General features: G+C 41.6%; 1 protein-coding gene across 5 annotated transcripts in view; it reads right to left on the bottom strand.

Annotated features, from left to right (window-relative positions):
• The window catches only part of gnb1l (guanine nucleotide binding protein (G protein), beta polypeptide 1-like), a 38,307-nt gene extending 16,079 nt beyond the window's left edge, over nt 1-22,228 (bottom strand). The window contains exons 1-7 of one of the 5 annotated variants that reach the window (XM_017452012.3): nt 22,149-22,228; nt 20,985-21,058; nt 19,381-19,476; nt 9,533-9,694; nt 8,406-8,531; nt 8,136-8,298; nt 3,966-4,058 (exon numbers count right to left, since the gene is read on the bottom strand). In XM_017452012.3, the coding sequence (XP_017307501.2) occupies nt 3,966-4,058; nt 8,136-8,298; nt 8,406-8,531; nt 9,533-9,642 (492 nt within the window). In that variant the 5' untranslated portion in view covers nt 9,643-9,694; nt 19,381-19,476; nt 20,985-21,058; nt 22,149-22,228. Of the gene's footprint in view, nt 1-3,965; nt 4,059-8,135; nt 8,299-8,405; nt 8,532-9,532; nt 9,695-19,380; nt 19,477-20,898; nt 21,059-22,148 lie in introns of all 5 variants that reach the window. The other 4 variants (XM_017452011.3, XM_017452009.3, XM_017452014.3 and 1 more) reach the window with 4 other exon arrangements.
• Nucleotides 22,229-25,535: the final 3,307 nt, after the last annotated feature.

Below are 25,535 nucleotides of genomic sequence, written 5' to 3'. Positions count from 1 at the left end.
CCCCCGTCCTCCGTTCATACGCCGCCATCTCTTTCGTCGTAATTCGACGACTCGTTTTTGGGTTTTTTTGGTCTTAATTTATAGGTGTGTGTCGGATCGCCGTCTTTGTTTCGCATGTTGCTAATCTGAACGTGAATGATATAAAACGACCGGTTTTAAAACAACAAAAACGTTCTGGATTATCCTCGTAGTCCCTAGCGAACTTCTATCTGTAAGCCGCTCTGGATGAAAGTCGTCTGTTACACGCGGTGAACGTAATGAAAATAAGCGGTTTAACCCCAAGAGTATATTCCAGATAGAAAAGTGTGCTCAGTCCATGCAAATGATATGATATGATGAAGTCGATCAAGTCGAGGTTTACGTTAATTAGCCTTCGGGAGCACGAGTAGGCTACGGATGTTTTTTTTTTCTTCTGAAATTAAGGAATTTTTCATGAATACCAAATAACAACACACACACAAACACACGCAAGTAAAAATAGTTTTGCTTGTTAAGTAGAACTCTCACCGGACTTTTGGAACATGATCGTTTTCTGAACTTTTCCCAACAACAACAACAACAACAACAACAAAAACATTAAGACCGCCATAATCAACAGGCTTTTATTCCACAACGGGAAAGAAAATCCCAACGCTAAAGTCCGGCATGACCGCTTGCTATTATATTTTCTGTATTATACACATGCGACCGTTACATAGTCCTCGTTCCCTTTTATTTTTTCCTCTTTTGGCCCCTCTGCTCTCCATCCGCACTTCCACAAAGCCGGGGCCGCGCTACAAATCATCCGTGCGTAGTGTACCCTCCATCCGCAAAACCCTGGCAATGAAAAATCCCTTCCATATGTGAACGGAGCAAAATGTGGGGATTCATTTCTCTCTCTCTCTGAAAGGTCATCCTCTCGGGCGACGGTATATTTCTCTTTTTCCTCCGTGGCTAAACAAATTATAGACAGAATCACGAGTCGCATATAAACATATCCCTCGTGGGCGTGACACAAAAAAACCAAAACAAGTGGAAATCAGCGCGCGAGCCTCACAGACAGTTGTTAAGTGTTCGCGTCTGTTGCCCTCTGGCCCGTGCACTTCAGCCAAGTGTGGGAGCTCCCTGATTGATGATGTCACAGGTCAGAGGTCGCAGAACCCTGGGTAGACGCCTAATTCATTATCTGTTCTGCGGCTTGGCCTGCGCGAGAGCTCCTGAGCGGGATTACGGCACGAGCCGGAGGAGAAGATTCATCATCCAACAGCTGCTTCAGAGCCGGGAAGCGGGGACGAAGAGGAGAGGGAAAGGGAGGACTGGAGACGAGGCAATGAGAGAGAGAGAGGGGACAGGGGTGTTGGATAAGAAAAGATGCGAGATAAGTAAGAGAGAAATACAGAAGTGAGGGAAGATAATCAGAGACGAATCAGTGAGGTGAGAAGTGAAGAGAGAGATAAGGAGAGGAGAATGAAGGGAATCTCAATCAGCTCCCTCAGCTCAGGGAGTCGGCCATTTTGAGAGCTGCCTCGATCGCAAAATCTTTCCAGTGCACTGGAACATACTGTACGCTCCCAATGTATAGTGAGCCTGTCATGTATCATTAATGGAAGGAGTCTCCAGTAACACTCAGTAGGTTTCCTAATACGTCTTCAGGACAGAGGAGTTTTTTTTTTTTTTTGGTCTTATTAACGTCAAGACAGAAATGTGGAGCAACCAGAGGAAAGACTAGTGAGGGAACGACTGTTTATAGCTGCAAAACGCAATTAAGAACAGGAACTAACTTCCACAACTTTAAACGAAACTATAAATGTTTTTTTTTTAAAAACCCTTATAGAATTCTAGATAGAGCCTTTAATGGTTCCTGTTCAGTGTCGTCTGAAGGAACCGTACATTGTACAAAGTACTGCTGCTTTAAGGTTCAGGTGCACTAAGTGTACAGGAGGTCTCCTGCTCAAAAACGTCATCTTATATGGTGACATAAATACAGCCCTTGGTAATGAAAGCAGAGGAAGTGACGTCATGGTTTCACCAGGCGCCGAGCAGAGATGGATATCTGTACTGAAACATTTCCTCTCCACCAGTACTCTCTCTCTCTCTCTCTCTCTCTAAGTGCTGAAAACACAACGTATCGCAACATCACACCGAGTCTCAGTGCTCCTGCAAACGTGTGCTGGCACTCCCTTCCGTCAGCCAATCACAGAGCAGCGCTGCCAGGCAGAGAGAAATACCCAGAGCATGAAAAAAAAAAAAAGAAGAAAAACTAAAGTACAGAAAAAAAAAGTGTCTTGAAGAAAACTGAGGGTGTTACTCAATATACTGTTAAATCTGTTCCAATAGTTACGCTCATAGAGCTTAAAGAACAACAAGCAATCTGTTTCAGCTCCGCCGCCGACACCATGGAGGCTCCTTCACAACCTGTGTGTGTGTGTGTGTGTGAGCATCTAAAGCAGCAAGGATGATGGTGAGGATAACAAGCCTCTGGGTGACTGACAGACTGGAGAACTGAGCACAAAACAGCATGACACTGACACACACACACACACACACACACACGTCACGATTTATTGCTCTCTCTCCCACACACACACTCACGGTCTCACTCAGTTTACTTTTGCTCTCCCTCTCTCTCTCACTTAATAGCTCTACCCATATTATTATTATTATTATTATTATTATTATTATACGGTCTATTATTAACAAACGCTCCTCCTTCATCAACAAAATCCCATAGAATCCCATATTAATATAAGCCCCGCCCTCATTAACAAAACCCCCACCCATATTAGTATAATGTCTTTTGTTATTAATAAAAACGCTACCTTTGTCAACAAAATCCCATATAATCCCAATCATAATAACTTAATTAACCCCATCCATATTGACAGAAGCCGGCCGAAGTAAAGACCTGGCGAAGCAGCTCAAGGGAGGAAACTCAGCATTTGGCGATGTCCCCGGGTTCCAGGCAGTCACTGACTAAAATAATCTTAATATTTACGTTTATGACGTTAGTTTGTCCAATTACTTCTGAGCCTGTGGAAAATGGAGGGGTGGGGAAAAAAAGAGGCTGTCATTCTTAAAAACCCTCAATGCGAAATTTTTTTATAAACCCCTTGAAATAAAGCTGAAAGTCTACACTTCGATCACATCTTCGCTGCTTCATTCGAAATCCATTGTGGTGGTGTACAGAGGCAAGAGGAAATAAATAAACAAACAAACCGTCACTGTCCAAATACTTATGGACCTGACTGTACCAGCACATCCATACACGGCCCAGAGACTCATCAGCAAAAATAATCCTAAAAGTCAAGCAAAGTCAAATGGGATGTCGGGCACAAATGGACGCGTGAAATAAATAAATAAATAAATAAATAAATAAATAAATACTGAACAACCTGGCTCTTGCTCTCACTTCTCAAACTTGGCTGGAAAAGCCACAGAAATTACAATAAGAGATATTAATGAAGCATGAAACGGCATGTCTTTTTCTTAACGAGTGGGCCAAATACGAGCTCTGGGATGCAAAACAGCTTCGACGGTTGATTTATAGCCGAGAGCCACTACGAGTCCAACGACTGCAATCGCTGGACTAAAGATGAGACTGAAAAGAAAAAAAAAGAAGAAAAAAAAAAAGAAAAAAAAAGAAAAATGAAGGAAACACACGGTTCAGGACACAGCCGCATCGCATCGTAAATCATTCACTGCTGATCCACAAGTCAACCGGATAACACTAATGACGGAGAGGGAAAAAAAACACTGAAAGGAATTATTTATTTATTTATTTATTTATTTATTTTATATACAACCAAAACTGCCATTTTCACGATCCGTCCTCTTTTACCCCAAATGCCATTGATTACCTAAGGCATGTTCAGTGTCTGAAGTTCGGCGTCTTTAATCTTGTCCTGAAGCGAAGAGTCTAATCTTGACGACGAGTAAAGAAAGCGTATAAACAAACATCGCGTCACAACCACAGAACGTGATCTCACCTGCCACATCTTCATGCACATCAGCATGCCGTGTTTATCCTCCGGGATTAAAGAGCAGGTCGGCGTCCGGCTCGCCAACTCCGTCACCTTTATCTACAGGACGAGAGGAAGGAGTCAGGAGGGAACTTATAATGCGGTACGAATGCAAAGCATAGTGACGACGGTTTGGGTCATAACAGAGCTGAAAACGCTTTCGACATGTGGCACGTTCTCCCGATGTTTTCAAGAGAATAATATAACGGCTAACATAGCTGTAGCTTGTGAACTTCCACATAACAAAACTAAAATAGACGCGTTATTAAGTCGGTACGTAAGGGATAACGGCCGTGTCGTGCCTTTACAGAAAAATAATCGATGAGGTTGCGTGACGAAGCAGAGAGTATCGTTTTCCCATTGTTTATGAGCGCGTAAAGTTCATTTACATGAATGTGCACCTATTGAAAATATGTTAAGATTTACACGCATCCGAGATAAAAAAAAAAACAAACACTTTATTTAAATTGCAGAATTACGTCTTTTTCCCCTCAGTGTCACAAACGACTCGTTCGATGATCCGTTCGAAATGATTCGTTCTAAACGACTCTTTTCAGAGATCATACTCTGCTCTGATTGGTCAGACGTCCCAGTCTGTCGTGATCGGTCTACCGCTGTCAGCGTGTTTCAAAGAGGAAACGCTCACTACCGTAACGGGTTTCAGCTCCGTCTGTCAGCGAGCTGCCGATGAAGATCAGAGGCGGGGCTTTTTGTTACGAACCTACGTAGGTTAGAACAGGAAGTAAAGTCTGGAATCACTAACGAGTCGATTCATCTGTTCAGAATCGGTTCCTTCGTATGGGAGTCGATAACTCCGTTTGTCCTGCACTTTGATTATTATTATTTTTTTTTTTTAACTTTACAGAACTTTTTACGTTCACACACAGCTCTATAACACACTACACAACTGTTCCATCATGTCATGTTACTGAGAAACCGCAAAGCGTAAAATCCTCTGAAGATGCCGGGAAAATTACCGACCGTTACAAAGCGCCGACACTGGAGACTCCTTCCATAAATGTTACCGAAACATCTCCTTACAGAAAACTTCAAGTTACTTCAGAAACGATAACGTATTAGATCGAGCTCGTTAATATAAACCGGTGATTTTCAGCTGCGCTACGGTCAGAGATGCTGTTCCACGCGACGGATCGCCAACCTCCGAGCGATCATACTCAAGAGCTCAACGGTGCTGTGGTGTAAATTCGGCATCTCGGTGCGAGTTTCTCCGGGAAAACCCGTGCACAAAAACAAGATATTGCGTATCGCAAGCAGAGAGGTCCTCAAATCCACATGAGTTTACTGTACTTACCGCAGCTTTAAAAAAAAAAAAAAAAAGCATAATAAGATTTTTATAAATATGTTTACAGATCTCCTGTTTTCTATAACAGAATTAAAAAATTGAATACACCCTTCCAATGGTTGTTAGGCTTTTGTTTTTGTTGCTATGGAGGCATTTTCGCGCTGTTGAAAAATTCGTGTGTTCGACAAAAGCCTGCGTTGTTTTCTGCTTCATCAAGTCTTGACTTGATATTTTGGCTCTAAACAGAAGCGAATGAGTTGTAAGACACTACAGAAGAAGAAAAGCCTTTTTTTCCGCTGTACAGCCATGTTATAACAACTGTCAGATTGTTGTGTGTAAGCCACAGGCTAAAATCTGATGCCATTAGCCATATGGTTTATAATCAGCTCAAGATTACCTGTGATTACAGTCAGTGTGTACTACCACACACACACACACACGCCACGGCTTTAGGCATACACATATACTTCCCACCTACAGATATACACCACTCTGATTAGAACCACAAACCACAGCGACAGGCGAGCGAGTGAGGGAAGGGTCGAGGTCGACGCTCCAGGGGAACCGGCGTCCATGACGGTCGTGATACATCCTCGTTAAAGGCTCGATTAAACGCCAATTAGTTAAAGCCGATTCATATTTTAACAGGTTAGCACATCTGGAGCAAGGTTTACCTCCACTTTCTAAACAAAGACAGCTTTAAGACGAGAACTCATCCCCTCAGGTGAGAGAGTCAGAGAGGGGGAAAAAAGAAAGAGGGAGGGAGGATAGAGAACAGAGAGCGGGATTACGAGCCTCGGATACGCCACACTCTACACGGAGTTAGCGGTGTTCTCCTTTAAGTCGATATTTCATTAAAGGAGAACGCAACCCGATATTTATTTGTCAAAAAGCTTCGACTTTTTGAAAGGGATTTTTTTAAAATTATTATTATTTATTTAATTCTTTTCAAAACGTCATCCTAGCAGTGGTTTTCTTCTTCTAAATCAAACTCTGCTCAGGCCACATTAGCATTTTTGTGAGCCATTTAAGGGATATGATGTAAAGCTATTCTTTTTTTTTTCTTTTCTTTTCTTTTTTTTTTTAAACATAAGATCTATTTTATTGATTAACACCAACAACTGTCTCTGAAAGTACTAGAGGACAAGAAAAACTAACACAATGCATGCATTATTCAACCCATAGGTGATAATATTCATTAAACAATTTAAAGTAGTTAAAAAAAAAAAAAATAAAAATAAAAAGATACAGTATATACTTAGAAATATAAAAAAAAATATCAAAACGTTAAGAAAGATTTTTAAGAATATCTCAGACAAGGTTACCTCTTCTTAGTCTCCCATATCTCCTGCCTTTGGACTTTATGAAGCAACCCCGCCTAAACATATCTATAGGTCTGTTATAAACATTTTAACCTCCATTTTAAGTGAAATGACGTTAGCCACGGGTCACTACGCTCTGGGCCTGTTGTGAATTTTGGCTATTATTGGTCTACTATAAGTGTGGAAATTTGAGTAGGTAGGATGAGTAGTAGGTACTACAGGCTGTTTTATCATGGTTTCTTTGCAAGTACGCATGAAACGGGAGGGAAAAGAGGTAGCGGGCCTCGGGTTTGTACGCTGGAAGATATCCCACTAAAATCCTGGTCGAATTCCATATCCGATAAACAGGCTGAACGATAACGCGTATTCTCCATGTCGCATTATACGATGAAGATCCTCTGACGATAGACCTGCGATGAAAGACAATGACTACATTCTGCTTACGTCATCAATCTGCAAGACCTGGGCTCATGCGCAAAAATTCTCGCATAAACACAAACAAGTCCTTGGTATAATAGTAGCTAATAAATGTTGTGCCTAGGAATAGGAAAAAAATAAAATAAAACAGGCATGTAGACTGGAATGTTATGTTATATTAATTAATGTGAACGTTTTATATTAATAATTAATTTATTATATATTTTGATGTTTTGCCATTTCCAGTACCGTATTTGTACGGAATTAAATTTGTGCCAAAAGTATTGAATGTGACTTTCCAAGAAACGGACACAAATAAACAATGAGAAAGAATTTAAAAAAACCCCCCCGAGACTGAAAACAGCGAACCCGGTGGCAAAAAGTTAACCCGGTCTTCAAATAAACCGCGCTCTTCGTTAACAGCTCGCTAAGCTTCCTTTTCGATAATCGCGATTTACGAGTTTCGTTTACGTTCCTGCACGAACCTCTCCTGTGGGCGGGGCTTAACAGGGATTTACTCTCATTGGCTAGTGAGATTTGTACGGAATTATCGTACGAGACTATGCAAACCTCTAATGTTAATTACGAACGAATGTGCTGACTGAGTAAGTAATTCATTTCCACGATAAAGTACGAACACTATAATTATACGGAGAACCGTATGAGTCTCTACTTCCTGGTCATGGAGCTGTACATACAAATCTCACTAGCCAATGAGAGCAAGAGTTACGTTCGATACTTTTGGCACAAATATAATTCCATAGAGTTTTACGTTCAACTATTGGTGGATTTTAGATGAGCGTCGCAGCTGTGATCACACACACACAGACTTTGATTAAATAATAATAATAATAATAATAATAATAATAATAATAATAATACTTCTCACACTGCCAGAACATTATCACCGGCCGTCTTTGGTCGCAGTGGCACAGAATCGGCCATCAGGGGGCGTCACATTATCCTTTCTAAGGCCACCGATTTCACGGAACTCACCACCACAAGTAGATAAAGCGTTTGATGACATAATTGCAAACAAGTGGAATAAATAAGTTTTTTGGTATAGTATAATTTTTTGGCATGCTTCATGCTCACCTCCTCCATGTTTTCTGCTGGAAGTGCAAGCAGGGTTTTACTTCCATCAGCCTCCAGAAGACAACACTGGCAGAACCCGACGCTTCCTGTGTGCAACGAATGCGCTACTGTGCTGCGACCCTCGTGCAAATCCCACACACACACTTGCATATCCCGACCATGACTGAATACACACACACACACAGAGAAGCACCTCACCTCAAATATCCCCTTTACCTGAAAAGTACCACAATGCAATAATCTGAGTCAGGGTGAGTGGTCCTGTCCTACCTGAGGAAGGTGTTTGTGGAGCGAACGGTGCTGACCCAGATAACCGAAGCTCCAGAATGGCCGTCTAAAACGTTTTCGGCTCGTCGGGTGTTCAGATTCCACACGTGGACCAAACCTTTTCCTGATCTGGAAGCATTAGCAGAGATATTAATCACAAGATACACTGCATGGTCGAGTTTTGTAACTGTTCAATCGAAACTGACTTACAGTCAACTCCTTTACACTGGCTTCAAAATTACTGGCACTTCCGTAATTAATACTGGGGGAAAAAAACAGCTCTGAATCTCTTCCTGTAATGCCTAACAAGGTTGGAAGCACTCCTAGAGAGATGGGTTCAAATCCAGAGAACATTGATTTTGTGTCCTGGAATTGTTTTTGTGTTGATTTGGGGACATAATCTTGTCGCAACGACCTGGCAGAAGCAACCAGGTTCTGGGTTAAAGTGCACCTATTACGGTTTTGAAACGTGCCTAATTTCGTTTTAAAGGTCTCATGATAGATTAACATGCATCCAAGGTAAAAAAAACAAAACAAAAAAACACTTTAACGTGCTCATCATTTAAACTGCAGCATTACCTTCCCCCCCGCCCCCAGTGTCACAATCGACTCGTTAAACGATTCGTTCTAAACTCCTCCTTTCAGAGAGCATACTCTGCTCTGATTGGTCAGACGACCCAGTCTGTCGTGATCGGTCTACCGCTGTCAGCGTGTGTCGAAAAGGAAACGCCTACTACCGTAACGAGTTTCAGCTCCGTCTGTCAGCGAGCGGCCGATGGAGATCAGAGGCGGGGCTTTTTGTTACGGACCTAAGTAGGTTAGTACAGGAAGTGAGTCTGGAATCACTAACGACTCGGTTCAGCTGTTCAGAATCGATTCATTCTTTTGGGAGTTGATTAACTCCCAAGAAAATTGATGAATATGCAAATTCAACATCCCACACATGATCTGTATTTGCATACTGTACCCGATTGGCTGAAACCTTTTACGACGTAATTAAAAAATAGTCCCACACACTCGTTTCTCTACGTATCGAATTGAATTCCCCAGAAAGTGCTTATAAAAGTGTAAGGTGACTTTAAGAACGGTCCGATTGTGTCAGTCCGGTCTGCGATTGACTTGACGCTCACCCCGAGTACAGCAGAGGAAGTCCCGCCTCAGCGCAGTGAAAGTGGAGCGTGTTAACAGAGGCGGCCGATCCCCTCAGAGTAAACACAGGGTCTGGGGGAGGACGAGCCATCGTCAGGTCCAAACCTCAACGAAGCAGCGTGCAGAACCTACAAACTGCGATACTACAACAACAAAAAATAAATAAAAAAAAAACATTTTTAAATCACATTCTTTCAGGACCTTTCCATAAAATACACACACCTCCCAGAAGATGAATGCATTATCACACACATAAAGAGGAGGGTCGAGTTACGGTTCAATCTCCTGATTAATACAGACAAGGGGAAGAAAAAAAAATCCCGTCATTTACAAGTTGAAATATCAGCACCAGAAGCGTTCGCTCATCCGTTCCCCATTAATACACCTTTAACGAGTTGTTACATTTGTCTTCATCTGCGCTTACACAAACAAACCGGAGCGGTTTCGTTTTTTTTTTAAATCGCACTTTTCCCTGAAAAAGTAGCCTGTTCTGATTGCTAAATCATTTAAGCATTTTTTAAACAGAGGGTGGCTTAGCGCCCGAGGATTCAGACAAAACTGTCAATAATAAAATAAAGCCAGCCAGGGTTTAAGGAGGAAGAAAGCTGTACCGGGGCTTTTTCTTTTTCCCTTCTACGTGATAACAGCTCTTACTCAATGTGTCATGAATCACAGCGCGAGACAACTTAATTACTGTAAACAGGCCGAGACTCTGCCTTTGTGACCAGTGGCAGGTTTCGCAGCCAATCACAACACTAACGCAGACGGAAAGCGCGCGTAAAAAAAAAAAAACAAACCCCAAAACAAAACAAAAAAAAAAAAAAAAACCCATAACAGCACATCTGCTGGCGAATTTTCTTTTCGTGACGGCTTGTAAAGAAGTTAAGAGGACCTGGCATGCGGCACTGGTGGGGGGACGGGGGACGGGGAGGAGAAAGAACAAAGACAGAGACAGAGAGGTAGCTTTCTTCTTGAGTGGCATCCAATATAGGCGAGATTTTAGATACAGATCAGGAAAGTTAATGAAGATCCCTCTTTGTGGCGTCTGATTCTCGATCACCCTTGGCCCTGTCCCTGAAACCGGAGCCGCTGCTATTTCGCTGGCGCTCATTTCGGGAGGTTAGTGGTTAAATTGTGCGTGTTAACCCGTCAAGCGGAGCCTACTTTCTGCTCTACCTTCCTAATTAAGAGCCAAGCACTCCACTGTTCTCCTATATCCTACCCGGGACTACCTGGCACTTCAGCGGGAGACTTCTGTATGTGCTTCAATATTATTTCCCTTACGGGGACCAGAATTTTTGTCCCAAACATGTATTTGGTCCCCATAAGGAAATAAATTTAAAACACAACCACACATACTTGCATTGTGCACTTGTGGAGACCAAATGGTCCCAAATAATACAAGCATGTTTCGATGATCCCCATAAGGTAGTTAAAGAGATGGATTAAAACACACACACACACACACACACAAACTATTGTATTGTGGTACGTGTCAGGACTACATGGTCTCATAATCAGATTAACATGACAAACTACACACACCTCAGAAGTTACACACAAATAGGTTTAGATAAATTGATCCCCATTACAGCTTCGTCCACACATTTCCTTATAAGGACTAGGATTTTTTGTCCCCAATAAAATCTTTGGTCCCCATAAAGAGATTATTACAGTCACAGATACACACTTGTAATATCTGCATTTGTACACACACACACACACACACCTGTTGACTACATGATCTCATAAGTACAGTAATGTGACAGAAAATGTACATTACAAATAATACCAAAAATGTTACAAAAGTTACACTCATTAAAGAGATACATCTTTTATCGTATATAATGTTTTGCGGCAATTGAGGGGACCACAGGTTCTCAAAAGTACAGTAACATGAGAACACACTCACTATCACACACACACACAGGTTTAGATAAAAAATTAAATGAAATTTTATGGGGAGCACGATTTTAGCCCACAGTGTCTCCAGTGTCTTTGGTGCCCATAAAGAAACTATTACAATCAGAGACTCAAACTTGTCTTGAGTCCTCATAAACAGCATTATGGTCTTTTGTATACTATACAAACTCTTTTGGGGCCCATATAGTCTCGTAAGAACGGTAATGTGGCAGAAAACACTGCCATCTTAAGTTACAAACACCAAAAATATACGTTTTAATGTAAAACACCAGGATTTTTGTTCCAACAACATATTTCGTTCCCATGTAGAGACTATTACACAGACAGACAAAGTTGTATTACAACACTTATGGAAATCACATGTCATAAGTACAGTAGTGACCAAAAAAAAACCCAAAAAACACACACACACACTGAATACCCCACAAGCTCAGTCTTCACTATAAACTTTAATCTATTCTTCCTTATGGGGACACACAAACATGCATGTGTGTGTGTGTTTGTTACTATATGGGGACCTGTTTACACACAAACCATCCTAGTGGGGACCTAAAAAAAAAAAAAAAAAAAAGAAAAGTAATGGATACAACAATCCTAGTTCCCATGAGAGAAATTTAACGCAGATTTTAGCTGTGTGTGATTTCTGAGGTTGGCGTGCGCGCACATGCGTGTGTTTTTTGTCATACATTTTTGTCAATGGGTTTATGAGACCAAACGATACAATTGTCAGAATCTTTTCAAGGTGACACGTTCACACCAATTTTTTTTTGAGGACCTAAAAAGCTAGTTGTAAAGACAAAAGTAAGGGAAATACACTGAAAAATGTTAGTTCAGCTCTGGCCGATTTGGTGTGTGACCTCATGCATTACTGTGTGTATATGAACATTGCGGTCTACAAGTACCACGATACAAGAATGTGTGTGTGTGCGCGCAGTCTGAAATTAGAAGCCATGACGATTGGAGTTCAACCTCTCTGGAGCCCGTTTAAGGATTTTGAGTGGGTTCAGAGACTCGGGGTGAAATTAAATCTCCCTTCCAGAGAGCGCTTTTTGGGTTAACTGAGCACAACACTGCATCATTCACACACACACACACACACACACACACACTGTACAGATCCTCGCCTGCTGCTGCTTCAAAAAAAAAACCTAAACAAAAAAAAACCTTTTCTGATGTTTTCTTTGGCTGTGCCCACAGTCAAGTCGTTTGAAGTGCCATCGGCACTTCTCCTGTACTGAATCAAAAAAAGGGGGGTGGGGGGGGGGGGACCTGGCAACAGTTGCCTCATCTTTTTTTTTTTTTCCCTTTTAGCATCCATTTGCCAAAGAGCTGAGCTTTGTGTCGAGGCGGCGGAGTGTGCGTGTTGCGAGAGGAGGGAGTTTGTATGACAGGACGGATTTGGCTGACTAAGGATGGATTAAGGCGCCCTTATTGTGTGGCTCCCAATACGCCGAGGTGCTGGAAAACAGCACGCACTCTATCGGCGAACACATCACAACTTTCATCCAGGAGGATGGGGGTGGGGGTGGGGGGAGACAGAGAGAGAGAGAGAGAGAGAGAGAGAGACAGAGAGAGATCCAATGAATGCTAATATTAGCAGGAGAGAGGCTACATGATAAATGGTCAATATAATGTTTTTTTGTTTGTTTTTTTTAAACCAGAGTGCTTTCAAATACATTCTCAAACCTGATATTAATTTAACACACTCGTACTAATACATTATTGTTATTATAGTAGCACCTAATTCGCAGAAACGTGTAAACCTAATAATATACAAATTTAGCAAACTTTCTCTGCGAGTTTTCTGTGAGGAGGCGTTTATGTAACACCCCCTCCAGGATTTCACGGTTTTGCGATCGCAGAAATCAAATCAGTGTGACGTCGTCGCGACGGGCGTTCAGCCGAAGCCTTCTTCGACTCACGTTCGTCGAAAACGAGTTCAGCTAAAAAGGTCTCGTTTACCAACAAACATCACCGCGAAAGAGCGTGCGAGACAATTTTGCGCAATTGCCATTTCGCCAATTTGGGTAGGTTTCCGTGGAAAAAAAAAAATATAAAATTTTAAAACATAATAATAATAATAATGATAATAATAATAATAATAATAATAATAGCACCGTAAATTTTTAACAAAACCGCAGAAAAATCAAGCGTGTTTGGCTGCAACGATCACGAAAAAAAATAATAAATAAAATATTCACAAAACCCTGTACAGACTGATCTAAAATTTATGGAAGGAGTCTCCAGTCTCGGCAGTTTCTAACAGTCGGTTTTCCACCAAGAGAGAGTCTTCAGTACAGAGGAGCTTACGAGACACTTTCTAATTTTAAGTAACATGACAAGTTGCACTTTTCTTATTAAATTTAAGAGAGAGATTCAAAATAAATAAATAAATAAATAGATAGATAGATAAATAAAAGAGAGGCTGGTGAGGGAATAACTGTTTATAGCTTTATATATAAAGTATGATATGTCCTGTGTTATATAATAAACATGTTCAGCAGTATAAGAGGAATTAAACACTTTGGTAAATGGAACGCAACATAAGGAAGTAAATTATTTTCCTATAACGGCACATCTCAGAGAATCATACGGGAGAATCTTGATTTCAATTCTAAGCAAAAATAAATAAATAAATATCATCATCATCATTCCTATTTCATCAGGAACCATGCAGGCATAATCTCCAGCAAGTCAAACCCCATGTACGCGAACAATTTGTAAATGTGAATACTCTTATGTTTATTAATCTCGAGTCCAGGTGCTCGTGTTTAACGTCAGCGAGACTTTAGTCCGCGTCTGGAATGTGCTCACACTCGCCGTCCGCTCACGTCGCTCTCCTCGAGCCCAATAAGCCCGAGTCAGCCGTTTAAGGCTGCTTGTTTGCACAATAGTGCACTCGTGGTTATCAACTCAAACGAAGGAACACACACTGTGTACAAACCCCGAACTATCAAAACAAGCTCATGACAAGCTGTCACTCAATCTCGTTTTGGCAAAAGCCTCCAATTGTTCACAAAAACGTGAAAACGCCACAAAGCAAACAAACGAGTGTTGCGCAAGAAAGAAGCACAAAAACTGCCCCCCAAAAAATGCTGCCTACATAGTAGTCAAAAAGCAAAATGTTTATATATATTTAAAATATGCAGACCACAAGCGCTGAACTATCGCATCCGACTGTCGCACTTTCTCTGTGACAAGCTGCATTTTTTTTTTTGTCTTGAACAAGAGGGAAGCGGACGACGAAAATTTTTAGCGGCATAACGTAAACGATAGCGGGAACCGAGTTGATTCGCAGACAATCCACAACATTAAATGCAGCTACACTGCCCTCTAATAATATTGGCACCTTTAGTAAATATGAGCAAAGAAGGCTGTGGAAAATTCTCTTTATTGTTTAACCTTTTGATTTTTTGTTTAAAAAAAAAAAAAACAATTCACAAAAATACTCTATTGTCATGGATATCAAACAATTACAAACACAACACGGGGTTTATCCAAGAAAAACAAACCTTTGTTAAACATAGGTGTGTAACAATTATTGGCACCGGTATAAATTCATGAGAAATATATTTGAAGTCTATTCCCACTGATATTTTTTTTTTAGTACACCTGGGTGACTAAGAACAGGAAATTGTTCAACCATGACTTTCTGTTTCACAGGGGTACAAATATGAGGAAACACGTAGGCCAAATTCCCTTAGTCATTCATAACGATGGGTGAGAGCGAGGAATGTAGCTGTGATGTGCAGCAAAAGGTTGTTGAGCTTCACAAAATGGGGCGTGTCTATAAGAAGATAGCACAAGCATTGAAAATGGACATTTCCATTATCAGGGCAATAATGAAGAAGTTCCAGTCGACTGGAAATGTTACGAATCGACCTGGAATTGGACGTGTGTCTGTATCGTCTCAACGCACTGTGAAGAGGACGGTTCGAGTGACCAAAAAATCTCCAAGGATCACAGCTGGAGAATTGCAGATGTTAGTTGTGTCTTGGGGTCAGAAAGTCTCCAAAACTACAATCTGAAGTCACCGACATCACCACAAGCTGTTTGGAAGGGTTTGAGGAAAAACGCCTCTACTCTCATCCAAAAACAAACTCGAGCGTCTTCAGTGTGCAGACACTACTGGAACTGCAAATGGGATCGGGTTCTACGGTCAGATGAAACCAGAATAGAGCTTTTTGGTAATAAACACAGAGGAGGTTTTGGTCACACAGAGAGGTAGCCGTATGGAAAAGTACCTCATGTCCACGGTTAAATATGGAGGAGGATCTTTAATGTTTTGGGCTGTTTTTCTGCCAGAGGACCTGGACATTTTGTTAGGATACATGGCATCATGGACTCTATCAAATATCAACAGATATTAAATGAAAATCTGACTGCCTCTGCCAGAAAGCTTCAAATGGACCGTGGTTGGATCTTCCAGCAGGACAATGATCCAAAACATCATCAGAATCAACACAGAAATGGTTTACTGACCACAAAATCAAGGTCCTGCCATGACCATCCCAGTCCCCTGACCCGAACCCCATAGAACACCTGTGTGGTGAACTGAAGAGGAGAGTCCACCAGCGTGGACCTCGAAATGTGAAGGATCTGGAGAGGTTCTGTATGGAGGAACGCTCTCAGATCCCTCGCCATGTATTCTCCAACCTCATCAGCGTTATAGGAGAAGACTCGGAGCTGTTACCTCGGCAAAGGGAGGCAGCACAAAGTATTGACGAGATATACATACATGTATATATAATTTTGGACAAACCTGTGTTGTGTTTGCAATTGTTTGATATTCTTCAAACAACTGAGGAACAAAATAAGCTACAATACAATCTGGCCTCCGCCAAATGAAATGAAATGAAATTGCAATAGCATGTATATAACGAGAATGTCTGCGCATGTGCAATATTGAACAGTCCTTTCCAGAACAATGCTTAGATTAGATTAACATTAGACAACACCCAGTCCCATGTTATAAACTAGATTATTCCTAAACTTAACTGGAACTAATCATCCAAACAGGACACGTAAAAGTATTTCTATTGGTAGAAAGTAGACTCGAGCCGTTTCCCCTCCCCCGGAAGTGGGACATCCACTTCCTGCCAGTAGAAACATGGGTGCATTCTACATTTTCCGTTTTGGCTGAGTCAGCATCGCACACGTCATTAGCTTCCCATCAAAGTAAAATTAACTTAACAGATTCTCCCACTTAATTCCTTAATACCACTGTAATTATCTTTCATGCAGTTCTAAAACGAATAACACGAGCCGAATGCCGGTAGGCTTTTCCCCGACAAATGGAGACACGCAGCCTTCGACAAATTAAGGTCTCGCAATTACGACGTTCTTTCGGACAATTCTTCAGCAGACTGTAGCAATCGCTTTTGAAAAATATACACTTCACATAAACGTTTAAGAAATATCTTGGCGTAAAACGTCTCGTAGTAGCACGTAAATAACTCGCCTTTAACTCAAACAAATAAATAAATAAAAGGTGGAGAACCCATTCACTCCAAAATGTGAAAATATAGTACGGAATGTAGCGAGGGGGAGGAAGAATCGAATTTTAATTTAATTTTTTTAAAAAAAATTAAACCTACATTAATCGATCTTAGAGACAGAAAATGAGAGAAAGTTTATAAATATTATGTCCGGGTTATTAGAGGACGTCACCTAATCAGTCGCTCCAGGATTTTACGATCGCTGAAATGAACGCAAATTCGAGGAAACTCCGCACTACTGGGAGGAGCTTTGGGCCGAGACACGTCATGTGACATCACCGCGACGCGCATTCAGTCAAAGCCCTCTTTGATTCACGAGTGTCACGTGATTCACGTAGTTTTCAAGTAGTTTTCCGTAAAGAAGCACAAAAAAAAAAAATGCAAACTGCAAGAAAATCCAGCAATCACAAAAAAAATTTATTTTCTTTTTAAATAATTATAAACTGACTGAATGCGGTTAATCTTTAAAACTGTAAAAAAATAAAAAATAAAAAAAAAATTAAAAAATTGTAAAAAAAAAGTCAAAACTTTTAAAAATATTTTCTCTTCTTCAGTGTAATTTTTTTCTTTAATATAATCAAAGCAGAACCACTGTATTGCTGAAAATGTCTTCGAGAACCGTGGTAAAAAAAAATATATTTCCATGAGAACCTGCTGGATCACAATCTGTAAACGTTTTAATAACAATATCAATAATCTGCAAGTCTGTCCAAAGAGTCAGCAATTACGCTTCCCATCATAAAGAAAGAAAGAAGGAAAAAAAAGTCTAATAAAGTTCCACGTCTTCTATGCCGGTCCCATCTGATGGAGGATGGAGGATGGAGGGATGGAGGATGGAGCGAGCGGACGAAAAGAAAGCCAGCGAGGGAATATTGAGGTTCTCTCCTCTCTCTCTCTGTGGAACAGATAAGACAGCTCCAGTAATCTGACTCTAAGTCTGTGGATAAAGGCAGTTTGTCTCGTCTCGAGCCGTCTCTCAACACCTGCTGGGTAATTAGGCCCTAATTATGAGAGAGCCAGTTCCCTTCTTCCCTCTGCGCGTTATTAAATGAGGACGGGGCCTGCCAGCCAGGTATCTCTCAACACCGGCGAGGGGCTGGCGACCTTCAGATCAAACGCACGCTACCGTCGGCCCCTTACTGCGGATCTAAGGGAGGACGGAGGGGCGCTCGTTTTAACGTGGGTCTTCAAAAGATCAGGGACGCATTCCTTGCCTCGTTCGGAGTCGGGATGGAGGGAGGGAACGTCACCTCCTCGCCGGTCTTACGCCGCCATTCATAAATAAGACGCCCAGATCCGGGAGATTACAGAAATGCAAAACGTACTGGGAGAATTAATAAAGCTGAACAGGTCCACTCCTGCCGTGCCCCCGACGGCTGCCCGCTTAGCGCCGTGCCCCCGACGGCTGCCCGTTTAGCGCCGTGCCCCCGACGGCTGCCCGCTTAGCGCCGTGCCCCCGACGGCTGCCCGCTTAGCGCCGTGCCCCCGACGGCTGCCCGCTTAGCGCCGTGCCCCCGACGGCTGCCCGTTTAGCGTCGGATGAAAAACTTCTTTTAAATGAAGAAATCAGAATAAATCGTGGTTAGAGAAAAGATGTGAACTTTGTATAAACGCGCATAAATAAGTAGACGGATCAAGACAGACGGTCTGATTCTGTTTAATCATAAATGTCTTGTTAATTAAATCGCAATGTGTCAGTGAATAAAATATTCAGAGGCGAGTTCAAACCCTTCCTGAAAGGGCCAGTCCTTCTAGGATCTCACAATTTTGCGAGCACAGAAATGGACGCAAAAATCAAAGAAACGCCGTGATACACGGAGGAGCGTGCGGTGTTTCGAAATCACCGCAGATTCGGGCCGAGACGAGTCACGTGACGTCATCGCAACGCACATTCAGCCAACAGGCCTCTTCGAGTCACAGCAAAATCGAGCATTTCTGTCTGCAACAATCACAAAATAATAATAATAATAATAATAATAATAATAATAAGAAGAAGAAGAAGAAGAAGAAGAAGAAAATTCTAAAAAAAAAAAATTCGTAGCGAAAAAGCACGTGAAAAGCTATTTTGTTGCAATTTGTTTACATTTTCCCTACTTTTTCTTCCATACTTTAATTTCCACAATCTTTTTTTTTTTTTTTAGGATATTTAAATATCACGATAATCCCGAACCGCCCAAAAATATTAAATCAATGAATTGTGGTTAAATTCATTAAAATATATATATATATATATATAAAAATATATATAAAAGCGGATAAAGGCATGCTCGGAATAAACACATAAACGTAAATGCGTGTGTTTTGGAGGGAGCGGTCGAATAAGAAGACGTATGAAAGGTCAACGGTGACGGTGAATTTGGTTCTCGGAGCTGCAGATGGTGTTCCTGCCCTTCCTAATGAGATCATACCTCAGCTCTCAGGCATTCCTTCATTCTTCTCTTTATCGAAACACGCTTATCTTGTGTTTCCTCTCACTATCTCGCTCGGTGGCTGTCTCCACTCGACTATGGGAGGGAAGAAGTGTGTGTGTATGAGAGAGAGAGAGAGAGAGAGAGAGAGAGAGAGAGATAAACTGTTAAGACCCCCCACTTCACCTGTTTGAAAAAATAAATAAAGTCAAATCCTCGAGTGGAGGAAACAAACACGGAGGATGGAGACGCAGCGCCATTATAAAGTCGAGTTAAACAAACAGGGCAGGAAGTGAGATGGACACACACCCTATATTGTAAGGGTCTGAGGGTTGGTTGGTGTGTGTGTGTGTGGGGACTGGAAAAACATCTCTGCGGTAGACAGATGGAGTGAAGTGCCCACACACACCCCCGTCAGTCAGGGGGAAGAGCATGCATTGTTCCTGCCAATGGCGTGAATGCGGTGCCAAGGCTGGACGAGATAAGACCCGTATATATATATGTGTGTGTGTGTGTGTGTGTGTGTGTGAGAGTGTTGACTGAACACTTTGTCACTGATTTAAGAGGTCTTAGTGACCATTGTTAACAAAGGGAGCAGCAGGTAGTGCGCTCTTATCTGTTAGCATAGTCACCCGTTTCCTTCCCCAGGTGTGTTCAGGGGTGGACTGATGAGGACAAGCGATTGTCCACTCCATCACACACACACACACACACACACACACACACACACACACACACACACTAAACGAGCTAGAGAGAGATCCATGGCTTAGATGCGAGATGATGTTCTCCAAGACAAGCTGGAGATCGTATGAAGTCATGAATGTTGGAGACTCAGCAAACATGATTATTAAACGTCTCCTGGTCTGATGAAAGCAAAACTGAACTTGTTAGCCTCGGTACAAAGAGCTACGTCTGGTAGAAATCCAACACTAACCGCTCCCACTCTGAAGCACGGTGGCGGTAGTCCGATGTCGAGAATTACCTTTGCTTCTCGGACTGATCCTGCCTTTAAAGCCATGGTTGCCTCGTATTATTTCCTTTTTTTAAATCAAGCATTTAAACGGTTCATTTGATGCCTGATTGATACTATTCCTCGGTCTTCATGATGCTGTTTGTTTAGGATTGGTGTCTTTATGTGTATCGAGACGAAATCATGTGACGTCTCGTGGTCAGCGACTGGTCACACCAGAACTAATTAAGGTGTTTCACAGCAACGGGGTGGAGATGAACACTTACACAATGATCATTTTAAAAGTTTTATATATATAAATATATATATACGGACACTTCAGCATGTAGAGTCACGTGGGTGGGGAATCGAACCTCCAAGCCTTCGATTAGTGGACGACCCGCTCTACCACCTGAACCACAGAGGAGGAGGAGGAGGAGGAATACTGAGGAACACTGGTGTAGACTAATTTTAATGGCTTAAATTGGATTGCTATTACTGAAACATTGGTTTGTAAACCATCACCCGCTTAGGAAATGAAAAGCAGTATAAGATGCAAGCAACACCTTGGAGATCAGTCAAGACAACGCATGCATGAAAGTCCCGATTGTTTCCTCGGAATTACACCAGCCGTTCATAAAATCCCGTCTACCTCAGTCAGTCAGTGCGGTGTTCATCCAATCAGCAAGCAGAGAGGACACTCGTAACCTTCTCACCTTGCAGAACCTGCACCAGGAGACACGCAAGCAAAATCAATCAATCAATGATCCTCGACACGCAGAGAACACGTTCCAAAAAACCACAAGACACAGGAACAACTTCTTTCCTCGAGTGGTACCTCTCAACGCAATCACACAGTGAATTACTGTACACATATACGCTTGGTTTGTGGTAGACATAATTTCCTCTTCAATAACCGTTGCCTTCTTTTATATCCTGGTGTAAATGTGCTCTCGGTGCGAAGCTCCCTGGGTTTCAAAGATAAAAACACATCAATATATGGTTTCATTTCTAGCATCTGATTTGCTCTTGGCAAATATCTTAAGATAGCCCAGACTGGACATTCACGCAGTCCGGTGATGGTCAGGTGCATAGTGTAGTTTTCACACACATCTGTAAACGTCATCAGCAGTCATTGAGAAGGTGAATTTGCACGTGTGTGTGTGTGTGTGTGTAATAATTTGCCTCCCATCATTCTTCTTCTTATTATTTTTATTATATAACGCATTTCTCAACTCCAGTGTATTCGTCAAGCTATTGATCGATTTAAGCTTTTAATCCAGCAGCCATCACAGCTTTGAAGAGCTTCTGGATCCTCTCAGTTGTGTTTTTCCTCCATTCTTCCTGTCATAACACTTCTGGAGGTCATGCACAGGGCCCCCCCCCCCTTTTTTTTTTCCTTTAAAAGGAGGTCTGGAAAGAAAGTTTTACAAAACTTTTTGCTTTTTGGTTATTTAAAAAACTAAACAAAACAAACAACTCTCTGCTGCTCTTTGTGTATGTTTAGATGTCATGATGCAGGATACCTTGAATAAAATGAAAAATAAAACTTTCAGATTTATTGTCGAAGCATTTATTGTGTGATTTTATTTTTATTATATGGTTGTATAAGAACTTGGCTTATAAATGCTTATAACGCTGCAGATTCATTTCTACTTTTCTACCGAGGACAAAATAAAAACCTCAAAACATTTTTTTAGATAAAATATAGACACGATAACGATGGTGTTTATTCCTTTATATGTTAGTTACTAATTTCAAAATATTCGAAAAACAAACGCTGGACAGACTTAAAAATTGGATAACAGGCACCAACCTGATACGGAGTTGCCGCCGGTGGCGTAATCAACACGCGACATTGAACCTGAAGGACCCCTTTAGCGGAGCAATGGCGCCCTCGCTAGTGCCTGTTTTTTTTTTTTTTTTTTTTTTTTTGCACCCCCAGCCATCGCGTTTGTTTCTGTCAAGCCTAAAAATAAAGATTTGTTATAGCCGTTTAACAGTCTTAATTTATTTCAAATCGATATAAAAGTTATAAAACTGCAAATATAAAAATAAAAAGTTTTTTTTAATGACATCCAAACAATAAATAAAAAAGTGAAAGTTAGATATACCTACTGTAAGCAACTAAAACACTCCAGCTGTCAGCAGTCCTAGTCATTATTAATCAATCAATCAATCATTAGAATTAATACTAATACAATTTTAGTGACATTTAATGACCCAAGAGCTTTGTCCCTAATTCTTCCCTTTCAGAAACTAACAAAAGAGGAGACATGAACCTGCTGAGCTCCTTGCAATGTCGAAACACTGAGTATCCTAAACAGACATGGCTCTTTCCCCCCCAATCTTTATCCTTTTTGGTCAAAATGAGAAAGAGTAGGGGGGTGGGGGGTAGCTCTTAATCCCCAGAACACACAGTGGCCTTTCATAGCTGGAGCAAAATAAAGACCTTGTATTTGTCCATTCCTATCATGGACGAGGTTTCAAGCTCGGGTCTAAGCGGAAAAAAAGATTAGATGAAACCAGAGTGTTTTAAACCGCTTTGGAGGCCCTGGATTAGTTTGGCTGATGGCTACACGGACCCTTTCTCTCCAGGGCTCCTAAAATGAGACTGAACACTATACAAGTTCACAGGTGCTGGGTGGGAGCAAGATTTAAGACAATACTTCATTGACTGCTATCTGGAAAGAATCTCGACCAAAAACATATTGACCAATCATACAGAGCCCGGTTATCTCCCCCCTTCTTTCTTTTTAAATAACAACAACAATAATAAGAGTTCATAGCACTAAAAGCAAGGAAACTTCTGGAGATCTGGAAATTTTTATTCATTGCAACCATTACAAAACCATCAGGAACTACTAGATTCTTATTTATTTATTTATTTTTCAGCAGGATAATTTTAAGAGCCTAGAAGGATACTCCTTAAAATAATATTCAGCCCAAGACGGACGGGAAAACAAAATGAGGGGATATCATTGTGTTGCTGGAGACTTCTAAACTTACAAAAGCGTCCCAAATGCTAGAATTAATGTCTAGAAAAAAAGTTTAAGATGTCCCAAAAAGCTAGAATCCATTTTAACAGGATTTTTCCGTGACTGAGACACCATGTTTGTTTCCCATAATAAGATTTGAGCATACTTCAACATGGAGAAATGGCTGTGAGCAAGCTGTCTTACGAACGTTACATTCAAAAGATGCGTAATGAAATTAAATATGAGGTTAGCTAAAAGTCATGTTTGTTTAGGATTACGTGAGCTTTCTAACAGCTCGCTCACACATGCTAACAGATCATGTGCAGATTAGCTAGCCGCTAAATAGAAATAGCACAGATTATCTAGCCGCTAAATAGAAATACCACAGATTAGCAACTCTTCTCAGCTAAAAAGGGACGTCCAGATTGACAGTTAACAGATTCCTGATTTAGGTAACGTTGCATGGAAAACGTGTGTGGAACAATTTGCTAACTTTATGAACTTTACATTCGCTAAGGATAATCCAAAAGTACAGATCTGGTCCTGTGTACTATAAATGCTCCTATATTCCAGCGTGAACGTTCACTGAATGGAGGTCATTGGTATACAAAGCTATAAAATAATGTCCTAATAAGAGTAAGTCATTTTGCAACCTAGGGCGTTTGCTATTTGAGTCAGTATCTATGAACTCTGTCCCAAACCATATGTTTTCTTGTCCGTTGCTCGTTAGCTAACATTTGGAATACTCTTGTCATCAGCTATACCATGATGAGGTCATTTGGGCTCTCAGAAGTGTGATGGGATATTAGCTTCAGCCTGGGCCAATTAAAGCAAATGGACGAGGCAAGAGCGTGACCCCGTCGAGGGGGGCGTGAAAACCCGGGGCTGGTCAGATGCCATGGGCCGCGCCGCCATGAATTATTGGTGCCGTCTCCGTTTACGCTCTCCCTGGGTCCAAGGAGGGGGCCGGTATATTGTTTGTCTGGATGAAAGTGGAGGAAAGAAATCCCTAGATACACTGTCTCATGCCATTCCTCTCTCACATACACACAGTGGGAGAACTTTAGCTCAGATTACAGGTCTGTCGTGGTGTTGTCGTCTGCTTCGACCTCTGAAAACGTGCTACGGTGAAATTACTCAGGCTAGAAAAAACATGTTAGCGAGATTTGAGAGATTTCCACCAGTCTGCGCGATACATCAGAGCGCAGAAGTGCTAAGGAAGCATGGCCGAATCCCTGTGATTGCGATTTCATGGATAAACATCTGTCCTCGGCCACATTAGAGCTGTGCTGTCATCACGAGCGTGTTGGAGGGAAATGTCTGCATCAAAGCATGAGGAAATCCAGGAATTCCAACATCCTGCCCGATCCCACGCAAAACTCGACGAGGTTCTAATAAGTGAGCGGTTTTCTGTCGGATTCGATATGGTTGAAGTTGCAATTAAAGCGATTAGCGGTTACGTCATCTCTCAAACCTGGCTTTAGCATTTGAGATATTAGAATTTCTCATGAAGTTGACTCTCGAGGCAGCAATCGCTTTCCACAGTACCACCATTTTCCCTTAGTTGAAATGGCCAGTGGTAAGTGTTGGCTCAGCGTTTAGGGCTCAGCGTTTAGGGCTCTGGGCTTCTGATCGGAAGGTTGTATGGTCAAAACGTGGTACCTGAGCAAGGCCCTTAACCCTCAGATAAAATCTAATTAGCTTTGAATAAATGTGTATTCCAAATGAATAAATGTAAATACAATTGATCAGCTAAGACATTTAAGGCATTTGGCACGACTGTACACAAAATGAGCTCCATGAACACATGGTTTGCCAAGGGTGGAGTGCAAGAACTCAAGTGTCCTGCACACAGTCCTGACCTCAACCCCACTGAACACCTCTGGGATGAACTGGAACACAGACTGCACCCCAGACCTCGTCGGTGCCTTACCTCAGTAACGCTCTTGTGGCTGAATGAACACAAACCCCCACATCGACGCTCCAAAATCTAGTGGAAAGCCTTCTCAGTAGAGTTGAGGTTATTATAAGAGTAAAGGGGGAATACGTCTGGAATGGGACGTTCAACAAGGACATATGGGTGTGATGGTCCGGTGTCCACAAACTTTTGGCCATAGTTTGGTTCCCAGTTTGATCAAACAGAGTCTGTTTACATATCAATCGGGCGACACGTAACACTGTGGCTTTATATATGTATGAATTATTATATAAGGTCACCTCGGTGG

Source organism: Ictalurus punctatus, chromosome 22 (genome assembly GCF_001660625.3).
Source record: "Ictalurus punctatus breed USDA103 chromosome 22, Coco_2.0, whole genome shotgun sequence".
In the NCBI taxonomy this organism is placed as follows: Eukaryota; Metazoa; Chordata; class Actinopteri; order Siluriformes; family Ictaluridae; genus Ictalurus; species Ictalurus punctatus.
Note: the sequence above shows the minus strand (reverse complement) of the source record. Positions and strands in the feature narration are given on the sequence as shown.